Consider the following 13,183-nt stretch of genomic DNA (forward strand, 5'->3'; position numbering starts at 1 on the left):
AAGGTAGGGGCCTCCCCAGGTGCTTCTCTCTCTCCTCTATTTGGGTCATTTGTGAGAGAAAATGGTATCCGTCACTCTAAAATGACGGATACGTACCGTCTTCAATCAAATTTTGTGTTTTTAGAAATGTCTCCAACAGGCCAAATTTGCCGCCCGTTGAATAATTTTTTTTGTTGTTGTTCAAGCCACTTTAAATAGTTGGCTATCAACTTAAACAAGCCAAATGTATCGATACTCAGCGAAGTCAGTAAAAAATTATCACCCCTAAATTATGAACTACTCAAAACTACAAGTTCAAAGTTCCTTTAAGCAGGCAAAACAACATACCGAAAGCGAGGAAGATTCAACGGGATTTTCGAGTGCTCATCTCTCACGAAATATTAAAAGGGACATCATCAGCAGCTCCTTTACTAGCGAACAAGACACATGATAATGCTTCGAGAACCCTCCACTAAACAAAATAGAGTTCCAATTCTGGTAACCTACAACAACAGGATTACCTAGACAATTAAAGAAAGCACCTCGATTCCTCAAACTAACACTGGCTCTTCTGCACTTATAGCCACTACTATCACCAAAGAACACGGCAGCTGGCTTCGCAAAATCCACAACATTCCCACACCCTGTCATTAATCCATCGACATATATATCTCCGTAAACCGATGCGGCCCTGAGCGACCATCACTACTTTCCTCAAACTAGGATTTATCCCTAGGAAACTTATTAATTTGATGGCTACTATATAACCTTACACAACTACTTCTCCGAGTAAAATTTCGCCTCGAAATACGAATGAGCACCCAAATTCCTCTTCTCCCTAAATTTAGCTTTGACTAATTACGACTCTTCGTAAAGGCAAACTGCAAATTGAATTAAGCTTAGATAGCGAAATCAATTGCATATTTCAAACCTTAATTACGAAACATCTGCAATCTATATTACCATAAACCCTTACACCAATCTAATCCCCTTTCAAAACAAGTCAATCTTCCGACTTCAATCACATTAACAAACTTATATAATCAAAGATAAGGCGAAGCAAAGATAATACCTAGAATGTTCAAGATCAATCAATAAGCGAGCTAACAATTGATTCAATAAATTCAACGAATAAAATCGAATTTAGACAGGATAAATACATGATTAACAGATAAGAAAAGAGGAAAATGTGAAATTAGCTGACCTAATTGGGAAATGAGGTGAAAATGGAGATGATCGGCGTGAATCGACGGAGAAAACCCTAGAAATTGGGGAAGAACGGAGTTCACCGGAGAAGCTCGGTTGAAGATGATGAATTGTAGAGAGAGAAAGTGGACGAAGTAAATGAATTGAGTAAATGAACTTAAAATGTGTGCGTTAGTTAATTAGAATTATATAGGGGACACGTGGCAACATCTGGTGTGTCTCTAATTTTTAGATCAAATGGTTTAGAAGGTGTCCAGCCGCCTCACCCTAAGAAGGGTGCCTCACATGATTCAATATCTATATAGAGGCCGGATCCGGTGAGGCACCTTATTATGGCGAGGCGGCCGGTCTCACCAAATTACTACCTTGGACTGATTTGCATTATACATGGATGGACTGATTTTGTAATGTTGGACTGAAAAAACAAGGATGAAAATTAGGGGTCAACAAGAAACTTTTCATTTGGTCCAAAACACTTTCTCTCTCTAATCTAAAAAAAGCCCAAATACCTTATTCTCTCTAATCTAACATTTTCCGAGCATAATCGAGCAGAAAAGGAACGCATAGAAATCAATCGAAATCGAGTGATTAAACTAATTAAGTAAGTTTATAACTAAAAATTTAACTAAATAAGCAACAAAATCAAAATCTATAAAGAAACGGAGAGGAACATACGAAGAAGATGAGAAATCGACTTCAATAGATTGTATGTGTTGCTCCGTGCTCGATTATGCTCGGACAACGATCAAAAGCTGAGAAGAACAACAATATTTTAACGGATTAAATAAGTCGATTGAAAATTAGGGTGAAAAATAAGGAATGAAAGTAAGATGAATCGAAATTTAAATTAGTATTCGAGAATACCTAATTTGCGTATGATAATGGAAGTAGACAACTCACTGATAATGGCGGTCGAAAGCTCAATGAAAATGGCGGTTGAAAAGCTCGGTAATGGCGAAGACGCACTGGTTGAAGAGTGAGTCAAGAACAAGTTGAAGATAGAGAAAGAGGACGAGTAAATGAAGAGTTATTGAGGGGAAATGTTGAGGTGGTTGGGGTTATATAAGGGGACACGTGGCATCATCTGGTGAGTCTATAATTTATAGATCTGACGGTTTAGAAGGTGTCCAGCCGCCTCACCCTAAGAAGGGTGCCTCACATGATTCAATATATATATATATATATATATATATATATATATATATATATATATATATATATATATATATATATATATATATATATATATATATACTAGTATTGGTGCCCGGCCGCCGGGACTATCTCTACTTACCGTTAATTTTTTTAATTAAATAAAATTACTTAAAGTTGCATAACCCATAAATTTATCATTAATATATTATTCTATGACATGTCCTAAAATTACGATGAAATAAATTTTGAGACAAATTCACTACTCCAACTATTAATATTTTACTCTTATTAATGAAACAATAGTAATAACATTTCACTACTTGCCCGTAATCATTATTACTTTTACTACTCCCACCGTAGTTATTGTTACTGTCACAACTACCGCATTAATATTGATAATTTCATTACTCCTGCCGTAATTATTGTTACTTTCACTATTGCCGCATTAATATTGATTATTTCACTACTCCCGTTGTTGTTTCTACCACTTTCACTTTCACTAATTTCGCTGATAATATTGTTAATTTTACTATTCAAATGAGTGATTACTATCATATAACTATATCCATGTTACTACAATTCTTTTCTTTACTAACGAAATTACTTTTACTACTTATGCATGCAATTTTAAGAGGATTATATATTTATATAAATAGTATTGGTGCCCGGCTTCGCCCGGGTTATTTCTACTTATCATTAATTTTTTTTCACTAAATAAAATTACTTAAAGTTGCATAACCCATAGATTTATCATTAATATATTTTTCTATGACATATCCTAAAATTACGATTAAAAAAAGTTTGAGACAAATTCACTACTCCCGCTATTAATATTTTACTCTTATTAATGAAACATTAGTAATAACATGGCTAAATCATCAATTACTCCCTTTTATAGTACACTTTTTCAAAATTACTCCCTTTTATAAAAATTTTTAAAAATTACTCCCAAAAAATTGCTGAAATTTTTAAATTGCTCCCAAATCCCTTTTTTTTGTACATTTAGGACGAAAATGCCCTTGATTCGCAGAATTGGGTCATTTTGTTTGCTTCATATCTGGAGTTTTACATAAACAAAAATTACGTTCTTTATACGAATAGAATCTTGAAGAAGTCTACTTTCCAATGGCGTTGGAATCAATAAGTTTTACCGTGTGAATTTTGCCCAACAAGCCTTCAAAGACTGATACGATTTTAAGACAGATTTGCGTCTTTCCACGAGAATTGCGATTCCCGACAAACTACAAATCACCCAGAAGTCTACCTTACCAATTCGGAAACTAGACTCAAAGGGCTACAACCATGTGAAAGGGCGTTTACATTAAATCAAAATAACACCATGGAAATGGCTCCTCAATATCAGACACGAACGGAAAACATGGGGAATTTCGGTCTTAAAATCGTATCGTCTTTGAAGGCTTGTTGGGCAAAATTCACACGGTAAAACTTATTGATTCCAACGCCATTGGAAAGTAGACTTCTTCAAGATTCTATCCGTATAAAGAACGTAATTTTTGTCTATGTAAAACTCCAGATATGAAGCAAACAAAATGACCCAATTTTGCGAATCAAGGGCATTTTCGTCGTAAATGTACAAAAATAGGGATTTGGGAGCAATTTAAAAATTTCAGCAATTTTTTGGGAGTAATTTTTAAAATTTTTTATAAAAGGGAGTAATTTTGAAAAAGTGTACTATAAAAGGGAGTAATTGATAATTTAGCCTAATAACATTTCACTACTTGCCCGTAATCATTGTTATTTTCACTACTCCCGTCGTAATTATTGTTATTGTCACTACTGCCGCATTAATATTGATTATTTCACTACTCCCGCCGTAATTATTGTTACTTTCACTATTGCCGCATTAATATTGATTATTTCACTACTCCCGTTGTTGTTTCTATCACTTTCACTAATCTCGCTGATAATATTGTTACTTTTACTATTCAAATGAGTCATTACTATCATATTACTATATCCAATGTTACTACAATTATTTTCTTTACTGACGAAATTACATTTACTACTTAGGCATGCAATTTTAAGATGATTATATATTTATATAAATATATTACATATATGCATTAAATCAAATCGAAAGAATTATGCAATATTATATATTATGGAATCTAACTTGAATTATTATAACCTACTTATATTATATTTTTGTAGGTTAAATAATTAACATCTATATACATCTAATAAACTATAAAGTTTAATAAAATTGTATAGATTTTAAATTTAATATATAATTATATGATGATGATAATTAATACCATAAGTGTGGATTTTTATACTAATTAATTATTTTATTTTAAGGAAATTGACCATCTTATATTCTTCTATAAATATTTAGGAAAATTACCAAGCATTTTTTTTTCTTTTAGTCTCCTTGAAATTGACCATTTTAATTAATTATTTTATTTTACGGAAACTGTCCATGTTAATTAATTAATTTATTTTAAGGAAATTGACCATGGTTTAGTCTCTTACAAATATTTAGGAAAATTACCAAGCTTCTATTAAATTTAATTTTAACCCAAACTATATAATATTTGCATTGCGATCCCTTAATTAGGTCCATCACACGGTGTTAGTGATTTAAAACTATATAGTATAATTAATTTGTATAACTTTCTTTAATTACATTGAAGTCCCTTGGTTTCTGGATTTAATATATAGTATTGATTGATTGATATATATTCCCTCCCATCCACTCCAAAGTAACATGGATCCCTTCTTTGTGAGAGAAAAGTGGGCCCATGTTACCTTTGGAGTGAATGAGAGAGAGTATATAAATTAGTTTATTTTTTACCTAAAAAAAATCAAAAGTGAGTTTCACCCTAGGTTAACTTAAGCTCGACTCCAACTTTTCAGTTTGAAACCCCGGATCGGCGTCATCCACCACCCACCGGCGATGATGGAGGATAGAGTCCCGTGGTTGTTGGAGCCCATGAGCTATTACCGTGTCAGCGACGACCCTCGTTCAGAATACTTTCAGGTCTTTATTATTATTATTAATTGAATTGTGATATTCCCCTTGTATAAAAATCAACAAATTCCTATTGTTGATTGTTTCATGTTTATGTAAATTGAAATGATAGGTAGAAAGAGATGTGGAGGATGATATATTTCTGCAACAAATCGTCTACAATGAACTGAAGCACATTAACTACCACCACAACAACAATATTAATGTTAAAAAATTTAACAAAGTTGTGGAGAATCAGGTTGTTTGGAAACTTTTGGAAAACAGTCATCTCTGGAAATCCCTCCACGTATTGGCTAAACAATCTAACCAATATCAATATTTCGACAGTGCCATAAGGGCCTCCGCTACTTTGGTCTACTTGCTTTATACAAAGGTAAGGTCTTCTCTCTTTTCAACTCGTTATATAGGGGCACGGGATTCAAATACGACAATGAATTAGTGCTTAACCCAAATTATGCCTTTTCCTTGTTCACAGGATTATTTGTATGAGTGTGGTCGTATGCGCTCAAGCTTTAAGCAGCTGAATATCTTATGGGAACATTATTTTGCAAGGGCGGGGAAACAAAAATGCCGTATTGATGACGTTTTCAAATCTCTTCTCCGTGACAAGATCCCCAAGGACAAATTTTTCTATGTGACCGAGTACTGGCTTGATCAATTGAGTAGCGTACATTTCTTACTTCTTGCTACCTTATGCAGTTATGTTGTTATTTCATTGCAGATAACGAGTATCGTCTTAGTATGCTTCATTTTATGCGCAGTCTTATGCAACTGGACTTACTATCCCGCCTATGTTTGATGAGCCTGCTATGGTTTGTGTTCATAAAACACTCAACTGCTCTCTCTCTTTATTCTCTCACCTTTGTTTAAGAAATTAGTTCACCTGACCTTACTCGTTTTTTTTTGTGTGTAGTCCTACCATCTTATACTAAGAAAGGTAAATTCAGCCTCTATCTTTCTGCACAAAATCTCATTGAAGACAGGCGATCCGTCACAAGCTTGTGACGGATACTGTTTCCTTTCACAAAATACCCATTGAGATGTGAGTGGGAAACACATGAGGGGTGTCCCACCTTGTCCCCTCTCCCTTTTTGTGAGAGGTCATAAGCTTGTGACGGGATTAGTCGATCTTTCTGATGCCTGCCATCTGTTCCATCTTTACGAGTTTATATTGGTGTACATGTAGACTCCCACGTTTGATTACATTAAAAAGATAGTCACTCAAATGAAGTATCCTCCAACTTTCAAGGTATAACTTTTGGAAACTAATACTTCATCCATCGACTTAAATCATCCTGCTTTCATACATACATATCATGTTGTGTGTTTCGAGTGAAGGTTGATGACTATACGCGTATGCTAATCAAGTTTGCTAGAAGAGATGGCATCAAGTATGAAGAAATATTATTAACCAGAGCTGTGGAGCTAGTTGATACTGAAGCCCTCCACAACCACTATCCCGACTCATGTCCCGAGGAAGAGTCTGAGTCTCCACTCAAAGACTTGGATGTGAAGTTGATGTATTTCATCGAGTACTTGATCCAAGATTTGAAAAGCGATGTATGTCGTACTGTGTTTTTTTTTTAAATATTTTGGAAGTTGTTCAACTATAGTCTAAAATACATTGAGGTCTTGCATTACAGGTCAATGAGTGGGTAAGCGGTGTGTTGACGCCTTTACATGCATTGCTCAGACCTATTATAAATGCAGTGGACGAGCCAGGAAATTATTTGTTTATATCGGCTAATGTATATGAGTTGATCGAAGTTGCTGAGCTTCGGCGTAAAGCTGTGGGAAGTCGTTTTATTAGCCGAAATCATCTTATGTGGGCTTTTTATGAGTGTGGATATGGTAATAAATCTTGTTTTATGTAAACATACAATAACAGTATTAATGTATTATTGGAATCTTACATTCGCCACTGCTCTATAGTAATCATTTCCTGTTTTGGTGACAGGTCTTCCTCCTAAAATCAGAAAATCCATAAATCTAAACACTGATCATGATGACGATGAAGATCATCCTCCTTATCACATATATATGACTTCTATCAAGCTGGCGGAATCATTTGGTATGCTATCGATGCTCTGTTGTTTCCCCTCCCGTTGTTTCATATTGTAAATGTTCGGTAGTGTTTGATGAAAAAAAACTCTTTTTATAGAGAATGAAAAAGCTTAATGAGTTTGTACATCCTGTGATATGTTCTCATTTCTGAACTGCAGAAGAAAAGAAATTGCTACTTGAGCATTTTGTATTTGTGATCCTTTACATGAAGGATGTTGACATTGATGATGAGATGCAGGTGAGATTGTTTAAACATCCTTTTTTTTTTTTTAACTTCAAAGTTAAACATGTTTTGACCACTAATCTTGAGTGTGGCTATTTTATCATTGTTTAGGTGATAAAAATGCAGAATCGCTTCAAAAATTTCCTGAAAGGTAATGGCCTTCACACATCTAGGTATAAGTATGTTTATCGGTAATAGCCATTAAGCAGGCCGCACTTGGTAATGTTTTTCATCTTATTTGTCGTAGATTTAAAAAGCATCGAGAGGCCTAAAGTCCTAAGGAGCCAATTTGAATCCAAGGAGCATTATTCATGTTTTGATTCATGTGGTCTTAAGAACCCCACAGGTGTTGAGGATTTGAAGAAAACACTCAAGTCAGGCAAGCTGGAAAGCTTGGTTCGCATTGCTGATTCCATGATTGCCTAGATATACACTCCTGCCTTTGTTCAGGATTTGCTTAATGTTATGGTTATCAGGAGGATATTTCCATAGTTCGCATTGTTTGAAATTGCGAATACAATTGGTTTTCGTCACTCATAGTCTTATCTGGTGCATAGTATTGTGAATTACTTGGTTTTATTGTTACTTTGCTTTTATCAGATGCATTGATTTAGAATTGTTTATCGTTTACATTGCTTTTGGTGGCATATTATAAGTGATAACCTGTTTCATCTAGGGGTGATAACAAGCCAAGCACGAGCTTAGCCTCGTTCGGCTTGTGCTTAGAAAGCAAAACTCGAGCTCGAGCCCGAGCCTGAACCGTTCTCGAGCTTATGAAAAAATTGTGCTCAATATTAAGCTCGCGAGCATTAACATGAGCCAAACTCGAGCTCAACTCCAGCCTGTATATAATTATTGAATTTTGTTTTTTTTTTTATATTCTCAATAACAAGGCTCGAAGGTATATATACAAATATATTTGGAAAATTGATAGGACATTTGAAACGTGTGATACAAAGATATAATTATGACAAATTATCTTTATAAAATATAAGCATTATCTTATCTAATTACACGAGCTTTTTGAACTGCTCATGAGCTTTTCGAGTCGAGCCAACGTTAGCTCGGCTTGACTAGTTAAGTTCTCGAACCGGGCCGAGCTTTGACCAAGTCGAGCTCGAGTTGCTCGCGAACTGTCTCGTCTCCTTATCACACCTAGTTTCATCCATGAACAAATAGAAAGGTGGAGCTCTTGCCCGACACGACACGACACTCTGACATGTGTCGGATATGATATCGTGTCGGATAGGAGTATCACTGTGTAGAAGCATTATGTTCTTTCATTTATTTATTTTTGCGGCCTCTAAATGAAAACACATATCCAGGACATTGGTGTATCTTTCGACAAGTATAGCACACTTTGCAACTCTCATGTCTCTTATACTTCCTCCGCTGTCACATCTAACCGATCCATCTTTGTGTATCCACTATCCACTGTTATTCTCTTGCTATATTCCTGCACCTCCTCTCATCTTCCATCGGTTCACATATGTTAACAATTATTCACGGTTTAGTGCTCCTTAATAACTTTTACATACTTCCAACCCTGTCATCCTGTTTTGAAGTTTTCATGTTGCTTGCTTATTTTCCCTTTCCACCAGTTTTAGTGTGACCTATTGATTTGTTTTTCTCAATGGCCTAAAGTGTGTAAGTGTGAACTATTGATTGTACTTGGGTGTAAACTTGGCAATCTCCATTTTCTGCTAGACTTTTGGTTTGTGAGTAGCCGTGCCATCTCCATTGTCTTGCCTTTGATCATTTGGCCTATTTTCTACATCTGTGGTTTGTGATGGCATAATCTATATCGTTGTTAGGCTAGCATATAACAAAGAAGCAAGATCAGACCATAGCGGAACTTTTTTCCGTCCCGATCGTCCGGTGGGCTGGGTTGGTGTTTCGTGTGATCGCTCTGAGGTCGTTCTGTTCCGTCGTTCCCTGTCCTGTCATCGAAAGCGTTGCATGCAACTCAAGGGTGTTTCCCCTCTCCCTCGCCCCTTTCCCCACCCCTGGTAAGATCCCGTGTCCTTGAAAGGTCGTTGGTCTGGTTGATGAGTATAGCTCATATCTTGATGGCGTTTTTCTGTTTGTGTTAGAACCTATTTGTTGATGATGACATGCCTATTTTAATTGTATCTCAAGTGTTCCATTTCAGGTTTAAGGCCATCTCCCTAAGACCCTAAACAAGAATTAATCAATGTTGAAGGCAAAGTGTTGATAAAGTCTACCCAAGACTTGTGTTGTAATCGAGTCATTAATGTAAGGGTGATAGAGTATGGTACTAAACAACAGTCATAAGCAACCGTCTGTTTATTGATGCATGCAACAGTAAGCACAGTAAACGAGACTGTTGCTCAAAGTCCGTGTTACTTGAAGAAATAAGAAGTCTTTGTTTTCAAAATACTTCTACTTTCAAAAAGTTCTCTTTTATCCGAGAAGTTTTCATCCTTGATTTATCAAATATAAAGAAAGGGTTTTATGAAGAAAAGAATATTCCAAAGGCATCTTTCAAAAGGGGTTTACTCAAATTGGCAATTTCTTTTCTCATAACTTTTGAAAATTGACTTGTTTCATTCCAAAACTGGTTTTCTAGAAATGTCTTGTTTTGATTGTCGTCTTTGTTTTGACTGATTTACAAGGACCCTTTTGGATGGTTACAAAACCTCTTTTCATCTTCCTCCTTTGGAAGAATACTCTTTCTTGTGAAAACTTGGAAAGGTCAACTATATTTGTTTTCTTTCAATTGTCTTGACCATGAAACCCTAATTGATCCCTCTATAAAAGGAACACTCTTCTCATTCATTTCTCAAGACTTTTTCTGAGAATTTCAAAGAGTTTTGCAAAGTGTGTTAAAGAACTTAAAAGCCTTTTCTTGTTTGCAAAATATTCTAATTCTTCAAGTGCAATAGTCTGTACTATCGTTGTTTTAAGTATCATATTATCTCACCTAAGAATCATTTGATCAATAAGTTGTCCTTATCAATTCGTTTGAATCAATTTGAGGAAACTTGATCGTGTAAACATTCCAAGGTATGCTGAATGATTGGATTATACCAAAACATTCCTTTTGTTGTTGGTTGATAGCTCATAGGAGGCTCTTGACTCTTGACTCTTGACAGGTTACTGAAAATGAACATTGTGCAGGGCAATACGTGTTTCCTTTGTGGGTTGCAGGAAGAGAGCATTGATCATCTATTTTTCTTATGCCCTTACAGTGCTCTTTGTCGCTCCCTGGTTGTTGACTGGTGCAAGGTCCAGTTGCCAATGCAGGACTGCATCAGGTGGTGGATAAATTATAGACAAGCTGCTGCTTGTAAAAAGAAGGTACTGGCAGTGATTTTGGCGTGCCTGCTGTATCATTTATGGCTTTGTAGGAACTGTTGTAGGCTTGAGGGGTATGTCCCTCAGCCAAAGTGTCTAGTAGGAAAGGTTATTTCTGATGTTAGAATGAGATTAGCTCAATGTGATATCAAAAGTCGTAGTAACTCTGCCTTGGCTTGGGTAGAGTCCCTTCGATGTCATTGAGTCTAGTTTTTATTCTTGTTTGATGGATGTGTGTGAAAATTGTATGTATGGGACAATTTGATATCAATGAGAACTTACATATTCCCCAAAAAAAACATTCCAAGGTAGAGTGTCGAGTTCTTAGACGGAGTAGTCTTTGAACTCTTGTCGCAACCGGAGTAGGTTGTTGGTAATTTTTATTGTAAGGGTTTAAGTAGCCGGAGTAGATCACTTAAATAATCAATAAAAAGAAGATTGGACGTACGCCCTTAGAGAGTTGGCCGAACCAATTCAAAAACATTGTGTTGATCTCTCGTTACTTTATTCCGCTGCATTTAATTTTCTTGTGTTTCTTTCGTATTTTTATTTCTTTAGCAACTGTCCTGAATACTGTTGCTTTGGTCTGTAGCCTCAATCTTATGTGATAAGACAAACACGCAACAATCAGAACAACCGTTGTTTTTCATTTCGGCAACCTTCTTCAACAAACGTGATACACTTCTAATTACTCCATTTATTTGATGTATCCACTTGTTCCTCATATCATCAATCAACTTGCTTTAATTCAATAAAGATCAAGTTGAATTTTTTTTAAATAGTACATAATTCACCCCCTCCCCCCTCTTAGGTACTAGGAATCCTAAACTCTTCAATTGGTATCAGAGCCTCGTGCTCTTGATCGAGGCTAATTGCCTTAGAGTTTGACTCTTGGGACATGGATTCCTCAAAACACTCCAAGATCCCGGTCTTTACCGGTGAGAAGTTTGGATTGTGGAAGCTCAAGATGGAGCACTATATCAAAAGTATTGATTATCAATGTTGGAAAATCATCGAGAACGGACCTCTTGCTATTGAGTAAACCGAGATCCTTTTACTAAGGTCAAAGACGAAAAAGATTACAATGAAAATGATTTTAAATTGGCCGAGAAAAATTCGAAAGCGATGTCGATTCTTCAACGGTGTGTTGGAGAGGCCGAGGTGAGTCGGATTTCCGGATGTCCTACGGGTAAATTAATTTGGGACTCCCTTGTTCTTGCCTATGAAGGGACGTCTCAAGTTAGAAAATACCGTATTGACCTTCTCATGCAACAATATGAGATGTTTCACATGTCAAAGGATGACTCCATAAATAGTTTTTCATCTCGCTTTTCATGTATTATCAATGAACTAAAAAGTCTAGGGAGAAATTTCAAGTCGAGGACACCATTCGAAAAATTCTTCGTAGTCTTACCTCTAAATGGTAACCTAAAGTAACCGCCAAAGAGGAGGCCAAAGATTTATCCACTCTATCTCTTCATGAACTAATGAGATCACTAATGGCTCACGAGTTCAATCTCGATAAGCACTCTAATGAATCTTCAAAGGGATAGAGTCTTGCTCTAGCATCCTCTTCAATTGATGATGAGGATGAAGAGGAATATGAGTTTGCTTTGTTCTCTAGGAACTTAGTTGGAATGGTGAATGGTCATGGACATAAAAAGTTCAACAATAATTACACGAAAAAGCGCTTTCCAAAGAAAAGATCTTCTACTACTATTGGATGCTTTAAGTGTGGTGAGAAATCACACTAAATTAAATAATGTCCTAAGTGGGATGAGATCAAGTCTAAGGATAAGCGAGATAAGGCTAAAAAGGACTACAAGAATATGGTCATGTCCGTCATATGGGGAATGTCCGACTCCGAGGACGATGAAATCATCGAGGAGGAACTAGAGGCTAAAATGTGTCTTACAAATCGTCTCAAGGACAAAGTCTCCAAACCCTCTAAATCTGAACATCTTAGATGTCTTATGGCTCACCCCGATGATTCCGACTCAGATTCCGACAATGAGGTAAAACTTCTAAAGGCCAAGGCTAGGACTTACTCCAAAGAAAAAGTATGTAAGCTTCTTGATAAACTCTTTGATAAGTGTCGTTCACAAACTAAAAAGTTGGATCTCATGCAAGATGAGATAGAGGAAATTGCTCAAGAAAATTTTCACCTTAAAAATGAACTTAAAGCAACAGACAGTGTGACTGTTACTTCTGAGGCATACAATGAGGTGAAAAGAGTAAACAAGTTG

At 36.0% G+C, this 13,183-nt stretch overlaps 1 protein-coding gene across 1 annotated transcript; it reads left to right on the top strand.

Annotated features, from left to right (window-relative positions):
- Positions 1-5,156: 5,156 nt before the first annotated feature.
- On the top strand, positions 5,157-8,218 carry LOC141592261 (uncharacterized). Its single transcript, XM_074412865.1, has 12 exons — positions 5,157-5,341; positions 5,445-5,705; positions 5,808-5,999; positions 6,094-6,144; positions 6,246-6,269; positions 6,519-6,581; positions 6,671-6,892; positions 6,976-7,183; positions 7,290-7,403; positions 7,555-7,634; positions 7,731-7,770; positions 7,867-8,218. The coding sequence occupies exons 1-12, from the start codon at positions 5,258-5,260 to the stop codon at positions 8,043-8,045; spliced, it is 1,518 nt and encodes a 505-aa protein (XP_074268966.1). The 5' UTR covers positions 5,157-5,257; the 3' UTR covers positions 8,046-8,218.
- The last annotated feature ends 4,965 nt before the right edge of the window (positions 8,219-13,183 follow it).

This window comes from Silene latifolia, chromosome 7, assembly GCF_048544455.1.
Source record: "Silene latifolia isolate original U9 population chromosome 7, ASM4854445v1, whole genome shotgun sequence".
NCBI classification, from domain to species: Eukaryota; Viridiplantae; Streptophyta; class Magnoliopsida; order Caryophyllales; family Caryophyllaceae; genus Silene; species Silene latifolia.